At 45.3% G+C, this 19267-nt stretch overlaps 1 protein-coding gene across 1 annotated transcript in view; it reads right to left on the minus strand.

The window, feature by feature from the left end:
* ROCK1 (Rho associated coiled-coil containing protein kinase 1) overlaps positions 1–19267 on the minus strand; it is a 4526103-nt gene that overhangs the window by 3119845 nt on the left and 1386991 nt on the right. The window contains exon 7 of the mRNA XM_044065727.1: positions 8383–8527. Coding sequence (XP_043921662.1) covers positions 8383–8527 — 145 coding nt within the window. The remainder of the gene's footprint in view (positions 1–8382; positions 8528–19267) is intronic.

The following is a 19267-nucleotide window of genomic DNA, read 5'->3' on the forward strand; positions in this document are numbered from 1 at the left end:
TAGGCTTGTAAATGCCCTCGGGCAGATAGCCTAGTATGAACCTATAATTGCCATGCCCTTTTTATTGTCTGCAAATGCGACAAAGAGCTGATCTGTCTTCCTGTAACTTTTAGTCCTATCCAAATAAAATCTTAACTGCCTGTGAACATCCAACTTGTGCAACATATACTCCAACTTGTTAGTATGGTTCTTGAAGAAGGTAGGGAGTTCTATGGATTGGTTAATATTTGTAACGGAACATACCTTTGGAAGGAAAGATGGATTTGTACGTAAAGAGACTATCTGGATGGAAAATCAAGTAAGGTGGTCTGACCGATAATGCTTGCAGCTCTGATACTCTTCGAGCTGAAGTAACAGCTACGAGAAAAAGTGTCTTCCATGATAAGAACTTTAGGAGGCAGGATGAAGCAGGTTCGAAGGGTGGCAACATGAGTTGTGACAGTAACAAATTTAAACTCCATGGAAAGAAAGGCTTCCTGATGGGCAGCCGAAGATGGAAGGTTCCTTTCATAAAAGCCTTACAAAGTCTGTGAGACATAATGGAAGAACCGTCCTCACCAATATGGAAGTTCGATATGGCCGCCAACTATACTCTTAGTGTGGACGTAGAGGCTCCTTCGTGAAAGAGGATAGTTAAAAATTCCAATACTTTATGTAAAGGAGCTACCAGGGGGTCTAAGTGTTGGCTAGACGCCCAGTATACAAAGTGCTTCCATTTACTCCTGTAGAGTTTTGTAGTGGAAGCTTTATGAGAAGCAACCAGAATGTGTTTAACTGCCGGAGAAAGTAGATCAGACCTGGCTAGGCAGGGAAGCGGAGCAGTCAAGCTGCTAGTTTGAGGGACTGAAGAGACGGGTGAGGAACTCCCGATGAATGGGTCAGTAGATCTGGTACGGAGTCCAGAATCCATGGTTCCTCTGTTTGATGGGCTCGAAGAAAGGGGAACCATATCTGCAGAGGCCAGAATGGGGCTATGAGTATTATTGTCCTTTCCAGGTTCCTGGCTTTCTGTAGAAATCTGGGAATCAAGGGAGTAGATGGGAATGCATATAGGAGACCCGGGGACCAATCGTGTATCAGTGCGTCCCTGGGGACATCCCCCGGAGGGGGTAGAAGGGCAAAGTAGCTTCTGCATTTTACATTCAATGGGGAAGCAAATAGATTGCAGCAATGCTGGCCCCATCTGCGGAAGATCTTTTCTACGCCATCTGTGGATTGAGGGACCACTCGTGAGGTAACAGGAATGCTCTGCTCAACCTGTCCGCAATGACGGTGGATGACCCTGGGATGTGCGTTGCTATCAGAAAGCGGCCCGTGGACTCTGCCCATTGCCAAATTCTCATGGCCTCTCTGCATAACGGGTAAGACCTGGTTCCCCCTTGCTTGTTTATGTACCAGACCACAGACATGTTGTCCGTCTGAACTGCCACTGTTCCTAGAGGTAAGAGTGCTTGGAAGTGTTGCAACGCCAAGAACACTGCCCTCAGCTCCAGAACATTTATCTGCAGGCTGTACTCCATGTTGGACCATTCCCCTTGGACTGTTCTTCCCTGAAATAGACCCCCCCCACCCTATCAGAGAAGCGTCCGTGGTTATTGTGGCCATCGGACTGGGTAGAACAAACGGACGACCCATAGTGAGATCCTGACTGTACACCCACTATGAGAGGTCTTGTCTGCAAGAGTCTGTTATCAGAATCTCGTGTGCTAGGAGTAACTGCTGGAACAACCACTGCGCGAAAAGCAGCCATTGGAGGATCCTCATGTGTAATCTTCCCATAGGAACTGCGATTAGGGACACTGCCATTAGTCCCAAAACTTTCAACACCAGTTTGGCTGGGGCTTTCCTGCTCTGTAGTAGAAGAACCACCTGTTGTTTGAGGGTTGACACTCTTATTGGAGGGAGCTTTACCAGTGTTAATCATGTATCTAGGTCTGCTCCGATGAATGTAATATGCTGTGAGGGCGATAAGGCAGACTTTTCGAAGTTTATCGAAATCCCTAGGTGGGAACAAAGGTCGACTGTGTAGTCTCTGACTTGTATGAGGCGACACTCGGTGGTGGCGGTGAGGAGCCAGTCGTCCAGATAGGGAAACACCTGGAATCCTTGTCGTCTCAAGTGAGATGCTACTACTGCCATGCATTTGGTGAATACCCTGGGGGCTGAGGTGAGTCCAAAGGGCAGAGCTCGAAACTGAAAGTGACTGGCTCCCAGCCGGAAGCGCAGGTGATCTCTGGAAGGTCTGGCCATTTTGATGTGGTAGTACGCGTCTTTGAGATCTATCGAGCACATCCAATCGTCCTTCTGTAAAAACGGAAGGATCGATTGAAGCATGACCATCCGGAACTTTTCCTTCTTCATGAAGGTGTTGAGATTGCTGAGATCTACAATCGGTCTCCAGTACCCTGTCTTTTTTGGAACTAAAAAGAACCTTGAGTAAGTTCCGGATCCTCTTTGGTCCGCCGGGACTGGTCGGATGACTCTGTTTTTGAGCAGCTTTGAAATTTCTATTGCTGCTGGGCTTCACAGATGGGGTGGCACCATCTGGAAACCTTCTTTGTTGAGGTGGAGTTGATATGAAGGGGATTTTGTATCCTCTGGTTACAATGTTTTTTACCCAGGAATCCGAGGTAATATTTAGCCAGGCCTGTGGGTATAAAGCCAAGCGACCCCCGACTGCCTCCAGAGCAGGACAGCCGGGCCTCCGTTCAGGAGTGCTGGAAAGGCTTCCCAGGGACAGTATTCCCTGTCGCCTTGGTTATGCGGACCCCCTCTGCCGCCGGGGCGGCGTCTTCCATTTCTACCCCCCCCCCTCTGCCTCTGGAGGGGGCATCACTCTGTGTGGCTTGGAAAGATCCCAGAGTCTTACGGAACCACATTTTCCCGCCTCGTTGCCCTTTGGGGTACGGTCTAGTTGGAGCAGAAAAACGGACCCCGACAGCAGACAGGGTCTTTCCCTCTTGCTCACACCGAGTCAAAGTCTCCTTCACCTTGGGCCCGAAGAGTGTGGCACCATTAAAGGGGGCATTGGCAAAGGAAGACTTGAAGGCTTCCGCAAAGGAGCACAGCCGCATCCAGGATTGTCTTCGTAGAGCAATCGCTGAAGCTGCAGCTCTACTCGATACTTCGGCCGCATACGAGATGTGCCTCATGGATGAGTTTACTATGGAGGTAAAGGTGTTAAGTTGTGCTGTTACCTTATCTGAAACAGCAGCATCTGTGTTACCCTGGAGGGTATCTTTCAGCTCCTTGATGAGATCTTTCTGCAGACGTGTGAAATGTGTCAAATAGTTTAGCGAACGCATGGAAAAAGTCGCTGAACTAAAGACGCGCTTCCCGTATCTGTCCATAGTCCTAGAATCCTTACTAGGAGGATGAACAGATGAGGAAGACTCAGACATCTCCTTTTTCATGGCTGCCGCCACCACCATAGCGTCGACCGGAACTCCCTTGGTGAGATAGGTCTTGTCCTGGGAGGCGGTGATAAATTTGTTTGGTTTTTGAGGAACTGGTTCCACTGTGTCAGGTGTCTCCCACGCCCTTCGAGCAATCAATTCCATTAATTCATCGAAGGGTGGAGTCACCCAGGAAGTAGAAGGTTGAGCCCAAAAGCCTTCAGCAGCACCGACTCGTCCTCAGTGAGGGCTAGGGACTGCCAATCACCCCTCTGTTTCAAGATCTCCAGGATGTCCGCAAATGACACATCCTCAGAGGGGGATTTTGGGGACCCCTCTGCCTCATCCAAGTCGGTGTCAGACGTTAGAGATTCCTGCGGGGAATCTATGTGCCTCCTCTTGCACAACCTTTTCCTCGGGACCTCATCAGAGGGGGCTTCCGGTGAGGCCTCCAAGGAACAGGGGGAACCCTCTGAGGGTGGCTGAGGCAATGGGGCTCTACGCTTTGGATGGGTCATGGGGGCAGAAACAGAAAGCGGCCCTTTAGGGGAAGGAGAAGATGCCTCTGATGAAGTGGTTGTCTGTGCAGACAATACCTTCCTCATAAGGTCAAAAGCCCCTGAACCCCAGGCCAGGGACTCCCCCGGTTCCAAAGAACACGGGAGCATCCCAGACACGGGGGCCGTGGGCTCCGACCCCGAGGACGGAGCCAAGCCAATCTGCGCAGAGGCCCTGAGAGGGAGAGTCGGCACCGAAAGGTCGGTACGACTCTCGGTCCCGGAACAGAGGAGAGACCGTCGGCTCCGCGACTCACCTACCGGTTCCGAAGGAGTCGAAATCAATGGTGTCGATCGTGCAATGGACAGTTTCGGCACAGAGGGCTCCACTATCATCAGCTCATCCTCTCCCGGCTCCGAGAACTGGATGGGTCTCGAAGGAGGACCTGTTGGAGACACGGGGAGGCCTTCTAGTTTTGACACCAATTGGGAAGAAACTGCAATCAACTTGGAAAGGGCCGTGTTTTCCATGAGTTTCTGCATGACACGATCCACACCTGTCTCAGATAACGATCTGGAAGAACGGGTCGAAGGAGCCGAAGATGGCACCGACCAAAGAATGGACGGTGGTGGCAGCTCCGACACCGGTTCCAAGATCTGGGGCTCAGTGAAAGATAAACGTTCGATGCTCGGCCCTGAGGTCTGTGGTACCGGCGAACGAACCTTCGAAGATGAACTCGAAGCCGATGACATGGGCTCCGACATCTTCGACCCCTTCGAGGACTTAGAAGCCTGATCCGATTTGTCTAAAGCCTCTTGAAAGGCAGGCTTAAGCAACCCTCTATCTATAAGCTTCCTGCGTCTATCTGTCATAACCCTCCCACTAAAGGAATGACATATAGAGCAATCCTCTTGCAGGTGGAGAGGGCCAAGACAGTAAACGCAGGATGCGTGATAGACATTTTCTGCCCACACTGACATCTTTTAAAGCCGGATTTTGCTTTCACCGACATGACTGTAGAAGTAATGACACTTTACTAGGTTTAATTGACAAGAAAAAACTACCAGTAACTAATTAACTAACTTCTATATATATGTAAAGTGAATATCTATATAAGTGAAAAAAGAACCCTCAAAAAACCACACCAAGAGAAAAAAGGGTAGGCCACAAAAGGTGCCTTAAGAATAATATTGTACAATATTCTAATAATAAAAACACACACACAGACTTCTATACTATAACTATTAGAAACTTTTTTTTTTTTTACAAAAAAAAGAAGTAGCTTATCTGAAAAAAGCAAAAAATTAGAAAATTCTCCTCTGGTCCGAGCTCTCCTCGATCCGATCTGCTGCAGCGGCAAACTTAATCTGGGTAATGGCAGGGAGGATTGTGGGATATAGTCTGGTCTCGAGCTTCTCTGAGATGCAGAGCTTTGTGATGCGGCCAACTCTGAGCCGAGGATCAGCTCCAAACCCGTGTGTAAGAACAAACTGCGAGATTGAACACTCTCACATTAAGACTTTACAGAAATCTTAAAAAAAAAATAAGCACTGAATAAAATCAGTTAAAACTATTGTTTTAAACAGCAACAAATTAAATAGGTCTTAAGAAGCGACAGTGCTGTAAAAGATGTTAAATTTGAGCACCACAAAATTTATGAGTAATGTTACTTGCTGTCTGCCAGACACCTATACTAAATAACATTAAAAATACTTTTCCACTGTTAGGAGAAGCTGAATACAGATGTTTAAAACACACACACGCACAAAGATGACTTCAGACTTTGCACATATGAATGTTTTGTATTTAAAGTCTACTACATAATCAGGGTTGTCTGCTTTGATATGTTTATATCTGCTGAGATCAAGAAGCAATGCAGTATAAGTGAAGAAGGACATGAAATGGGGTGGTTAGCACAGCTGATGGTATCCAGAAAGACTCACTGCCACAGACAAAGAAATGAAAGATCGCTGTCATTTCTAGTGGATCTTAATTTCTAAAACCAAATAAAACTATTCTCTATAAAGGAAACCAAAGGTTGACAAATGGATGCCCCATTTTTAGCTTTCATGATGTCCACATAGCTCTCCACAAAACACACACCTGATGGTCTGTGTTTACAGCTTTGGTATTTAGCAATGTACCCCTTCTAAGGTTTGGTATAAAGTTTGACATGATTAGGTTCTTGTACTTTTACATACAGACTTGAAAGAATAAACACATTAATTTTACCTAATTCCCTACATTTTATAGGTTCATAGGCTGGTACTAGGCTATCGATCCTAGGGCCTATACAAGCCTAACCCATAACAATTCCCTGGCTATTTCTTCCCACAGTATTTACTTCCCTGGACCCCTGTCTAGCAGGGCAACTGACGTGATCCCAGGGTGAATTTCCTATTTCCCATCCAATCATCAAGGTTCCATTTGAAAAGGGCCAAAGAGGCGCTCTGCTTGACACGTATGGGCAGTCTATTCCAATTCCCTGGCTATTTCTTCCCAGACTATTTACTTCCCTGGACCCCTGTCTAGCAGGGCGACTGACGTGATCCCTGGGGTGAATTTCCTTTATCCCATCCAATTGTCAAGGTTCCTTTTGAAGAGGGCCAAAAAGGCACTCTGCTTGACATGTATGGGCAATCTATTCCAGAGTCTGGGGAGTCTCTCGGTCAGGAACCTATCCCTCCCGCATGTTTTGTTCATTGTGATGACAAGGTTTAGATCCTGGAGCGTGCGTCTCTGAGGGATTGGGATTTCTTTAAGTGCAGCATGTCCAACAGCTCTGGGTTTGACATGGCCTTGTATGTTAAGCAAAGATCGCCTCTGAGTAGACGATATGTGACAGAGTATAAGTGGAGTTTTTTTTTAGATGGTCAGCATAGGGCATCTGCTTTAGGCCTGTGATTCTTTTATTGAGGTATTTCTGCGGCCTTTCCAGTTGTTGCAGACGTCTTGAGGGGAACATACCAAACAGGGCATCGTATTCTACAATGGGTCTAATGAGGGATGAGTACAGTGAGACAATTACCTAATTTTTTCTGGATGAAAAGCTCTTAGTGATGAAGTATGCCACATAGAAAGATTTCCTGACTCTTCTGGCAATGTGGTTATCGAAGGTGAGACCACTGTCCACCTGTGTCCCCAAGTCTCTCATCACACTTTCGGTGCTTAGTGTACTGCCACCTATGTGGTAATTCATGAGTATATGTTTTTTTCCCAAAGGGGATAACTATACATTTCTTGGCATTGAGCAAGAGCCCATGGCTCTGGCACCAAGCATATGTTTCTGTAAGGCCGTTTTGTAGAATATCCACATAATTTGGGGATTCAATAATGGCTCCCAGTTTGCAGTCCCTTAGTGTTAGCCTGTACTTCAGAGAAGCAGATGCCAAACAAGAGCGTTCCCAGGACTGAACCCTGAGGTACTCCACTTGCCACTTGTCTGAAGCTGGATTTGGAGTCGGCTACTTTTACAGTGTGTGTTCTGTCAATAAGCCAGTTGGCAACCCATCGAGTGACGTACGGATTAATGCCCAGATTAGTAAGTTTATCTATGATTCCAGAGTGGGCGATGGTGTTGAAGGCCTTGGCGAGGTCCAGATAGGCTGTGTGGGCCACCTTACCTTTGTCCACGGCTCTGGAGACTGATTCAAAGAAGTCAATCAGGTTCAGGAGACAAGATCGGCCCTTCACGAACCCAAACTGCGTGGGATCCAGTGTTTGAAGGCTGCCAATGTCTTTGTTTATAAGTTACATGATAATACATTCCATGGTCTTGCAGATCAGCTTCGTCAGACTGATCGGGCGGTAGTTCCTGGGATCCAAGTTGGATCCTCCCTTGTGCAGTGGGATAACTGTAGCTGTGCGCCACTCATTGGGCACGGAGCCTGAGGTGAGGCTATGACTAAACATGACACTTAGGTGAGGTGCCAGTTCATTTTGTAGTTCATGTAGTACACAGCCTGGGGATGTTTGTCTGGTCCAATGGATGCCGTATTCTTAGCTTTGGAGAGTGCGTTTTTTACCTGTGTGGCGGTTATTACCATAATTTGGCAATCTTCAGGTATTGAGATGGGCCCTTTAGGGGATGAGAGGGGGGTGAAGTTTGCTCTGAATCGATCTGCCAGGATATTGGCAATATCCTTATAAAGGAAAGATGCACAACATTACCTTATTTTATATTCTGATTGTGCCCATATAAAAAAACTCATACCTCGCAAATCATTTTTCTCCAGCATGCAACACTGAGACAGGCAAAATTTAATAACAATGTTACACTGACTCCAGACTTGACTACATTTACATGTAAACCACAGTCCAGTTAAAACTGTTGCTATCTAAATGGCACTTGCGTAATCTAAATGCAATAGTTGGAAGTATTAACAGAGTACCTTATTAACAAACTCATTCTGCACCTATTAAAAAGGATAATGCAGTCTGCATTAGTAAAGCATTAAACTGTGTGGCACAGGAATGCAAAATCACTTACCAACTAGCATTTCATAAAGAAAAACCCCAACTGACCACCAGTCACATTCTCTACCATAATAGCCATCTCCTCCTTGGGATTTTAATACTTCAGGAGAGATATAATCAGGAGTCCCCACTGCTGTATCACATCGTACCATGCCTTCCTGCAAAACACACACACAGTACTTAAGGAATTATTGCTTTATAAATCATCTCCGTCTTTTACCTTGGAAGTTCCAAGTTTCACACTAAACTCTCTCTCTCTCTCTATATATAAAAATGAAATCGGTTTCTAATATGCAAAAAGGAAATAAAACTTGACAGAACATGCATACTTAACTCTGTTTTAATATTTTAATACTTGAAGAAAAGTATTAGAAGTCAAAGGCATTGTACACTTTGTTTTTGCTGTAAGACAAAGTGCAGATAAATGCTGTATTCAGAAACTCAAAATGGTTATCTTACTTGCGGATCAAATGGCTTAAACTCAAAATCAAATTCATGAAAGGCCTGTTCAGTTAATGGACCACATGAGACTGTAGATATGATCTTAATATAAACTTCCATCAATAACAATTACTATGCAATGCTAAGCTCATCTACTCATCTCAAATGAGTCCAAATGTTTACTTCTGCAAATAAAGACAGTAGCACAAGCTGCAAAATGAAATGCCAAGTTCAGAACAAAGAAAAGGTAATTCAGATTGTCGATGCAATTTTGACAAAGGAAATACTCCCAGCCCAGCTAGCTGGAACTTTGTAAATAAGTATATGTCATTTGTGAACATTAATATGATTTATATAGATAGGTAACAAAAGGAGATACAAAATTCCAGATAGCTGGGCTGGCAGTAAGTGGTTGTGTCTCATTTGTGAATATCAACATGATTCATATGCTTGTGTTACAAATGCATTAGAACTGTATGTCATATTGTACAAACAGTGCGCTGAAGAGATATATTGAAGCTGCTTAACAGGGGAGACGGAAACACAGGAGATGAACTTGGAAAACTTCAAAAGAATGGTTGAAATTAAGTTACTTTATATATGGGCCTATCTGGGCCATAACCAAAATATGTTATCTCTCAGTTTCAGTACAGTGACAGGCACAATGTCTAGAAGTATAAGTTTTTTCTACTGTCTTGAAAGAGAGATAATTACTAGGCTTGAGATGCAGTAGCGTTTTATTGTTTTAGTACTTCCAGGATCTGCAAATATCTGAGGAAAAGCCTTTGTCTATCTATTTTCACAGGTAGATGCTAAATGCTACCTCAATGGTTGTTTTTGAGCCTGGGAACTGAAGTCAGATGACAAAAGTGATGTCATCCTTCAAGTATCCCAGCAGCAATATTTGAGATATTAATTTAAGAACTCTCTGAGAGAGAGAAAGAGAACGTGCATTTTGTATTTTATCTTTGACCTGACAGCATCAGCTGGGAAAGCCCACTCATCACATCTGTCTTGCCTGGCTCTGTAAGCAAGTTAACTAGGGAACAGTAATTTCTTTTAGACTCAGTACGGAATATAGTAAAGATTAGTTTAGATGTTTTCTGTATTTGAGACTGTCCTGAAATGTTGTTTTAAATACTTCCTGTGATTGTGAACTCTGAAGTCACTGTGAATACATATTTAGTATTGTCTTGTTCTCTTATTATATATTACTAAATATATTTAACCTATATTTGTGGCTGATATTTGTGAGACATACTTAAGCTCTTGGAGTACTTGCATATCTATTTGGTGACACTGTGCAGACCACTCCTAATAGCCTTGATCAAACTACCACCTGGGTCAATAGCAACATTACACAGTAACACTGGGCACCCTTTGTTAAGGGCCTTAAAGCACCTAATAAGGAGTGGCTGGTGGCAGTCCAAACTACCTTATAGTCTGGGCAGAAGGGGGCATAGCTAGTAAATCTGTGCCAGCCTTTCCCAAGTGTGTGTGTGTGTGTTGTCAGCTACTTGGGCAGGGAAACAAAGTACTGGTTGCACATAGAAGGTGCTGGAGGTCTTGGTTTGGCCAGTCAGCTGATATCTCAACCCTACAGCTGTGCCAGTGGGGAGTCTTATTGGGGATCTGAAGAAAGACAGAGAAACCAGCCCCAGACTGACTGTAGTCTGTGTGCTCTTAAGGGAAATTGCACTTTACATTGTATGCACTTGTGATATTACCAGTGTGCACATTCCCCAATGCTGCCAGTAGTGAGGATTGATGCTCCCTGATTACTGGGCCAGTGCTGGGGCATCACATATTAATTGGAGGGCAGTGGTGGGATATCTACATCACATATCGGAAGGCGCAGTGGCAGCGTTGTCACCTCACAGCAACAGGTTCTCTGGTTTGATTCTCGGTTGGAGTGCCTTCTGTGCGGAGTCTGCATGCCCTCACTGTGTTCGTGTGGGTTTCCTCCGGGTGCTCTGGTTTCCTCCCACATCACAAAGACGTGCGTCTGCAGCATTTCTCCCTAGGCCTCCACTGAAAATTGGCTTTGTTCCAATCGGACTTTCCCAGTAAACAAATGTTAAGTAAATAAATAAAATATTTAACTGGTGGGCAGTGGTGGGATGTCCACACCACATACTAATTGGTTGACAGTGGTGGGATGTCCATATGTTGGGATTCGGTGGTGTGGCTATTGAGTTCCTGTAGCATGTAGACAGTGGCCAATAAGGAAGATGTTTGTACTCTCAATCAACCACACAGTGAACATTCAGAGTTTCATATCACAATAGATTTATTTATTTTTTTTGTTAGCTTAATTAGTCAGGGAGAGCAGGCAAGGATGTCCGCACAGCAGTATGGAATGCTGACAAGAAGTCAGCTGGCTGATGTGCCAAGCCAAAGGACTGGGGCATGCCAGCCTGACTAAAGCAGAAATTATTGCAGACTTGGGCACAGCTGCATAATGGACCAGCAATCCGAAGCACAATCAGACTGGACTTGGGGAGGTACAACTCTCAGAAAATGGATAGCTTAACCTTTCCACAGAGAACTTAAAAATCCATCTGGAGTTAGAGAGACTTGAACTGGAGGCGAAGTGTTTGGAAATAAATGCAACAGAGAGACTGAGACGTTTGGAGGCTAAGGAGAATGAGAGGCAGAGGCAACATGAGAAGGAGATGTAGACTCTTCGCCAGGATTATGGAGGTAATGGGGAAGGGAGAAACCGAACCTCATTAGTAACAAAAGTCAGTAAATTTTTCCACAATTTACAGGGGGGATAATTTTGATAGTTTCATTCATGTTTGAAAGGGTATGTAAACAGTATAATGTTGACCAACGGCTCTGGGTACGATTCCAGACCCCTTTACTCCATGGTAAAGCTGCAACTGCTATTTCTAAATTGTCTGATACTGACTGCTTACATTATAATACTGTTAAAAATTGTCTGTCAGAGTGCTTTAAGTTAACAACTGAAGCTTATAAGAAAAAGTTTTGTGAGCATAGATGCAAGGCAGATTAAGGTATGTCTTAATATATCGCTGAGTTAAGCACTTATTTTCATACATGGGTGAGTGGGTGTCAGGTCACCACTTTTGAAGGGCTGGCAGACCTTTTGGTGAAGGAACAAGCCCTTAGCACTTTTCTTGAGGACATGAGAATCTGGCTAACAGACCGGCAATGCAACACTGCAGATGAGTTGGGGAAGAAGGGAGACCTATACCTAGCAAGCAGGGCATCACTGCACAGGAAAGGGATACCCAGTTCTAGTCATCAGTCTAAGGGAACCTATGGTGGGCAGCCTAAACCTCCCCAGAGTCCACCAGTAGCATGGTAAGCCGCTAGTCCATGTACATGTCCAGGACCAAGTGTTAAATGTTTTAAATGCAACCAGTAGGGCCATGTAGCATACAGATGTACACAGAGGCAAGGTGGGGAACAAAAGGTGGGAGAGCCAGTAAGTGGGAATGACAGAACACCAGCAGTAAGTTGTCTGGAGACCACAAGGGTACCAAACTACCACAAGAGGTTATATCCTATCTTAGCAAATGGGAAAGAGGCCACTGCTAAGACAGACACAACCTCTGAACTCACCACTGTGAAGTCTGCATGGTTAAAGAGGAGCACTACTTGTTTGGGCAGTCTACTCCAGTCAGAGCTTTAGGAGAGATTCCTATTCCAAATACATTTTGGCTAGAGTTCACACCTTGACTAGGAGGGTGGAAAAGAAAGCCAGCAAGTAGGTATGTTTGAGAATATCCCTGCAGATGTCCTGACAGGAAATGATTTTGATAATGCAGTACATTGTGTGCATGCAGTGACACACAGTCAGGCTTGGAGACAAGCATGTGGGTCTGGTAGCCTGGGGGAAACCCAGACAAACTGTAGACTTGAAGCCAGGACTGGTGTGGTGGTTACTTCAGAGAGGGAGCTACCCTGCAGCAGTAAGTTGGAGGGTGAGCTGCAGCTGGTTCTGGGTACTGATGTTCCCTTGGACAGAGGAACTGCAAAGGCAGAGGTGAGTAGTAGGACCCAGGCTGACAGTGCGGCACCACTGTCAGAGTATACCAGACTTCCTGTGGAAGGGAAGCTGGGAAGGGTTAGAGAGAGAGAGTTGAGATAGGCTCAGCTCTCAGACCCTACATTACAAGGCCTGAGGAATATAGCTAGTGAGGCACCTGATTCTCAAGGAAAAGGGGAATCTGTATACTGGGACAAAGGGTTACTGTATACAGAGTGGACCCTTGAGGGTGGGTTAGAGGGTGAGAAGATACAGTAGTTGTTAGTGCCGAGAGCCTACTGCCTGGCACTTCCAGACAAAGCCCAAGATATTCCCTTTGCAGGTCATATAGACATGAAGCATACAAAGAGACATATTATGCACAACTTTTATTGGCCTGGAATTTCCAGAGATGTAACAGGGTACTGCAGGACCTGTGAGCAGTGCCAAAATGTAGGCAAGGCAGGAGGCAAGATGAAAGCTCCTTTGATGGCTTTGCCTGTGATTGAGGAGCCATTTCAGACTGTAGCTATGTATATTGTGGGGCCTCTGAGCACCCCAAGTTCCACAGGGAAAAAGTAGATCCTAGTGGTAGTAGATTATGCTACCAGATACCTTGAGGCAGTGGCTCTGTCCTCCACTGAGGCAGAAAAGGTGGCAAATGCTTTGTTAGAGATTTTCAGCAGGGTAGGTTTCCCAAAAGAAACACTGACCGACAGAGGTATCAGTTTCATGTCAGAGCTGCTGGCTTGTCTGTGGAAGCACTGTGGGCTGAAGTACCTAAATACCACCCCTACCACCCCCAGACTAAAGGTCTGATTGAGAGGTTAAACTCTACACTCAAGACCATCGTATGGGCATTTGCAGGCCAATTTAAGAGAGAGTGGGACAAATATTTGCCCCATCTGTTGTTTGCTTATAGGGAGGTGCCCCAGGAATCAACAGGTTTTTCACCCTTTGAGCTGCTGTATGGGCATAAGGTGAGAGGACCTCTAGATTTGATTTGTGATGAGTGGGAGAAGTGAGTGTGAATCCCATAGGGAGTCTGTTGTGGCATATGTCTAAAACCTCAGGGCTTGGGCTTGGCCCAGGAGAACCTGGCAGAAGCCCAACAGCAGAAAAAGGGCTGGTATGACAGGAATGCTCGAGCTAGAGAGCTAGCTGGAGGGCAGCAGGTAATGGTTCTTATTCCTGTCAGACACAACAAGCTACATGAAGTTTAGGAGGGACCCTTCAAAGTGGTAAGGAACATCAGTGATGTTAACTACATGGTAGAGCTGCTAGGCAGGGGCATAAACTGTACCATGTTAACATGATGAAACCTTATCATGAAAGAGAGGCCCTTGTGCTGTGTATTTGCAGAGGATGGCAGGAGAAGTCTGAGGGGGATCTGGTGACTGATCTCCTCAGTGAGGCTCAGACTGACACCTCAGTGAAAGGGGTAGCAATGTCTCAGCAGCTATCCCCTACCAAGGCATGAGAAATCTGAGCAGTGTTACAGGAGTTTGGGGACATGTCCACTGGGAAACCAGGGTGCACCCACCTAGTACAGCACCATGTGGATACAGGACACCAAAGGCCCATTATAGAGTGCCTGAAACAACAGACTCTGAGGGAGGAGATGCAGGAAATGTTGGAACTAGGGATAATCCAGGAGTCCAGTAGTCCCTGGGCCTCGCCAGTGGTGCTGATAGCAAAGAAGGATGGCAGCACCAGGTTGTGTGGGGACTACAGGAAATTAAATAATCACAGAGTCAGATACTTACCCCATGCCTAAGACAGATGAAGCCCTAGAGCAGCTGGGTGAGGCTAAGTATCTTACCACTATTGATCTTACCAAGGGTTACTGGCAGGTGCCCTTGACTCCCAATGCTAGAGAGAGGTCAACCTTTGTGACTCCTTTCGGCTTGTATACGAGGTCACAAAGATGCCCTTTGGGATGAAAAATGCTCCAGTGACTTTCCAAAGGCTGGAAGATCATATCCTAGCAGTAGCAGGAAATTTCACCTTTGCTTACCTAGATGATATTGCCATCTACAGCCATTCTTGGCAGGAGCACCTTCAGTATGTCAAGGAGGTGCTGAGTAGACTACAGAAGGCAAGGTGGACAATTAAACCGAGTAAATGTCAAGTGGGTATGGCAGATGTCTCCTACCTGGGACACGGAGTGGGGAGTGATAAGATCAGGCCAGAACCTGCCAAAGTGGAAGCCATTCAGGCATGGCCTGCACCTATTACCGAGAAGCAGGTGAGGGCATTCTTAGGGACAGCAGGGTACTACAGAAAGTTTGTCCCCAATTATAGTACCACAGCTACCCCCTCAAAGACCTGACAAGGAAAAACAAGCCAGATAAGGTAGTGTGGACCCCAGCAAGTGAGCAGGCATTCCAGAAGCTTAAAGGAGCTTTGGGAGGACCCCATGTGTTAGCCAGTTCAGATTACATCAAAGAATTTGTTGTGCAGGTGGATGCTTCAAACCATGGGGTGGGGGGCTTGTACCCAGCCAGGTTTCCTCAGAGGGAAGAGAGTATCCAGTGGTATATCTCAGTCGTAGGCTCCAACCCAGGGTGGAATGCTATGCAGCTGTAGAAAAGGAATGTCTAGTCATAGTGTGGGCACTGCAGGAACTTCAGCCTTATGGTAGTTTGACCAAGGGCAAGGCTTTTAGGAGTGGCCTGCACAGTGACACTAAGTAGATATGCAAGTACTCTAAGAGCTTAAATACCTCTAGACAGACCAGGCACAATTGAAAAGTTTAAACAGATTTAATAATAAATAATAAAAGAACAAACTAATACTAAACATGTAATCACAGTGACTTCAGAGTTCAAAGTCACAGGAAATATTCAAAACAACATTGCAGTACAGTCTCAAATAAATACAGAAAACATCTAAACTAATCTTTACTAAATTCCTTACTGAGTCTAAAAGAAATAACTGTACTCTATCTAACTTACTTACAGAGCCAGACAAGACAGATATGATGAGTGGGTTTTCCCAGCTGATGCTGCCACGTCATAGGCAAAATATAAATGCACTGAGTTTTTTTTAATTAATATTTCAAATATTGCTGTGGTGATATTTGCAGGATGACATCACTTTTGTCATCCGACTTCAGTTCTCAGGCTCAAAAACAACCACTGAAGTGGCATTTAGCATCTACCTGTGAAAATACAGACAAAGCCTTTTCCTCAGATGTCTGCAGTTCCTGGAAACCCTAAAACAATAAAACACTTCTACATCTCAAGCCTAGTCATTATCTCTCTTTGAAGACAATACAAAAAAGTACAGTTGTGTACACTTACCATAAATGAAGATGTTCGAGTGTATTCACTGTTGCAGTCATTGCATTTGGGTTATCTGCTAGCAGGTTGCCCTCAGTCGGCCTGATTAACAAAGTCTTGGGTCCTGTGTCGATTGCTGTCCCTTCTTCCATGATGTCAGGTCATCAGGGGTATAAAACATCCAGCTGACGCCATTACATCAGTTTTTCTTCCCCCAGATGTCAGGTGCCACCCAAATGGGGAGCAAAATATATAAGTAATTAAAAACACAAAAATATACCTCCAAACAAAAGCAAATACACCAAAAAGGCTTTTAAGCATAGTAAAAGAAATCAGAGGTATAGTAAGTGAAAAACAGGGGGCTGGAGGGAGGGTAAAGTACAGTTTTGTACCTACCATAAATGTAGATGTTCGAGTGGTTATGCTGCTGCAGTCATCACACTTGGGTTATCCTGTCGTCTGGCGGTCCTGCAGTCGGCCTGAATTCCAAAGACTTGGTCCGGCGTCGGTTGTCGTTGCTTCTTCCCTGACGTCAGTGCGGCAGGGGTATAAAAGAGGCAGTAGACTGCCCAAACAAGTAGTGCTCCTCTTTAACCATGCAGACTTCACAGTTTTTCTTGCCCCAGATGTCAGGTGCTCCAAACTAAGAAGGCAAAATAAGAAGCTTGCAAAACATACCTTAGTGCAAAACAATGGTACTAGTTTGTAGGCAAATACACCATATAGACATGCATCCCAAAGGTAGAAGTACATGGAGGTATAAGAAAAGCCATGTTAGGAAGAGGGGATGGAGGGAGGGTAACCTGGACTGAAGCAGCATAACCACTCGAACATCTACATTTATGGTAGGTACAAAACTGTACTATGTTCATCGTGCTATGCTGCTGCAGACATCACACTTGGGTAGAGTCCCAAAGCTATGGTTGGGTGGTAGGAGCTAAACTGGGTTAGGTGCAGCTAAGATGCCCTGCAGAACTGCAGGGGCAAACCCAGCTCTGGTTTTTGAGTACAGAGGAAGGTGGTAATGCTTCGTGAAGGTGTGCACTGAACTCCAGGTAGCTGCCTCCAGAATGTTCTTTGTTGGGACTCCTCGGAGGAAGGCTGCTGTAGCCCTGGTAGAGTGAGACCTAATACTAGCAGGCACTGCTTTCCCGTGGTGTGAGTAGCAAAAGCGGATACAATGTGCTATCCATTTGGAGATGGTCTGTTTTGAAATAGCCTTTCCTTCTGAGCCTGGTGCACAGGATACAAGGAGTTGGTCAGACTTTCTGAAGACCTTTGTCCTGTCCAAATAGTAACGTAATGGTCTGTGAATGTCCAAAGAGTGAAGGAGTCTTTCTCCTTTATTCTGTGGGTCTGGATAAAAGGTGGGCAAGTGTATGGTCTGATTGAGAGCCACACTGGATACTACCTTTGGCATGAAAGAAGGGTTGGTGCATAAAGATACTCTGTCCTGATGGAAAATGATGAAAGGTTCCACTGCCATAAGTGCCTGCAGTTCTGAGACTCTGCATGCTGAGGTGATAGCCAGCAGCAGGGCTGTCTTCCATGACAAGTATTGAAGCTCTGCCGTAAAGGCTGGTTCGAAAGGAGGAAGTGTTAACTTTTCCAGAACAAAATTTAGATCCCAAGTTGGAGTAGGTGGTTTTCTGGGGGATCTTATATTTTTTAACCCACTGAGAAAGTGCCTTAGCAAAGGATGAGAGAAAATGGGAGGAACCGTATCATATTGAGCTGAAATGGCTGAAGCATGGATCTTTATGGATGAGAAAGAAAGGCCTTTGTGTAGCATCTCAGTTAGATATTGGAGTATGTGCGGAATATTTGGGATGCTAGGATTTAGGCTTCTGGCCTGGCTCCATACACAAAATCTTTTCCATTTGTCTGAGTAAGTTTTTCTGGTGCTGGGCCTCCTGGCCTCCAAAATGACATTCTGGACGTCCTTTGAGAGAAGTGTTGTTTGATAATTTAAGGTATTTTCCATGCAGCTAGATTTAAGGTCCTTAGCTGACTGTGAAGGATCTGAGAGTTTTGTTGGGTTAACAGCAGAGGGAATTGAGGTAAGATCCATGGAGGGCTGTGAGTCAACTTTCGTAGTAGTGGGTACCAGTGTTGACGTGGCCAGTCCGGGGCAATGAGGATCTTCTGTGGTCTCTCTGATCTGGTTTTCAGTAATACCTGGGTGAGTAGAGGCAGAGGTGGGAAGGCGTAGACTGACAATGCTGTCCAACTGAATGCTAGGGCATCCACTTTCCAGGCCAGGGGATGGCAAGTCCTTGTGCAAAATTTTTGTAGCTGGCAATTGTTGGTTGAGGCAAGCAGATCTATGTCTGGCGGTTGCCACCTTTGAGTTATCATTGAGAATACTTGTGGGTGTAGTCTCCACTCGTAAGAGTCTGTCAAATTTCTGCTTAATTTGTCTGCCAAAATGTTTTCTTTTCCTGGCAGGAATTGTGCTTGCAGTTGTACTTGGTAAGTTAATGCTGTGTTCCAAAAGTCCATTGCCTGTCTGCATAGTGGGTAGGAGTGTGTCCCTCCTTGTTTATGTACCACATAACTGTGGTGTTGTCCGTCCTTATCAGAAGTTGTCCTAGTGCATTGTCCTGCCATGTGTACACCCCAGGCGTAGTCTGATGAATCTGTTGTCAAGGTTTGGTTTGGTGGAGGTGAGACAAAAGGAAGGCCCTTGTTTGCTTGGCATGCTTGAGCCCACCATAGAAACTCTTTTTGAAGGCAGGGAATGAGAGTTATAGTTACTTCGAGGCTGTGTCTGTGCTGGGGCCATACACTTTTTAGGTACCATTGTAGTTTTCTCATATGCAGCCTTGCATATGCAATTAGTTGACTGCAGGATGCCATGTACCACAATGCCTGCAGGAATTTCCTTGCAGTGAGCTGGGTAGAAGTTGCCATGTTTTTGAAGTACTGAGCCAGTTGTTTTTGCTCGTCTGGCGTGAGGTAAGCCATCTGGGTCGTTGTATTCAAGCTGGCACCCAGGAAAATTATTTCTTGTGAGGGTATTAGTTTTGACTTCTTTTTGTTTACTGTGTACCCTAGGCAACTTAGCAACTTTGTCACAAATGCCAGATGCTGTAGTAGGATGTCTTTGCTGTCCGCTTAGACAAGGCAGTCGTCCAGATATGGATAAATTTGTATTCCTTGCTGTTTGCAGTTTG

This window comes from Protopterus annectens, chromosome 3.part0 (assembly GCF_019279795.1).
Source record: "Protopterus annectens isolate FY-2018-M chromosome 3.part0, PAN1.0, whole genome shotgun sequence".
NCBI classification, from domain to species: domain Eukaryota; kingdom Metazoa; phylum Chordata; order Ceratodontiformes; family Protopteridae; genus Protopterus; species Protopterus annectens.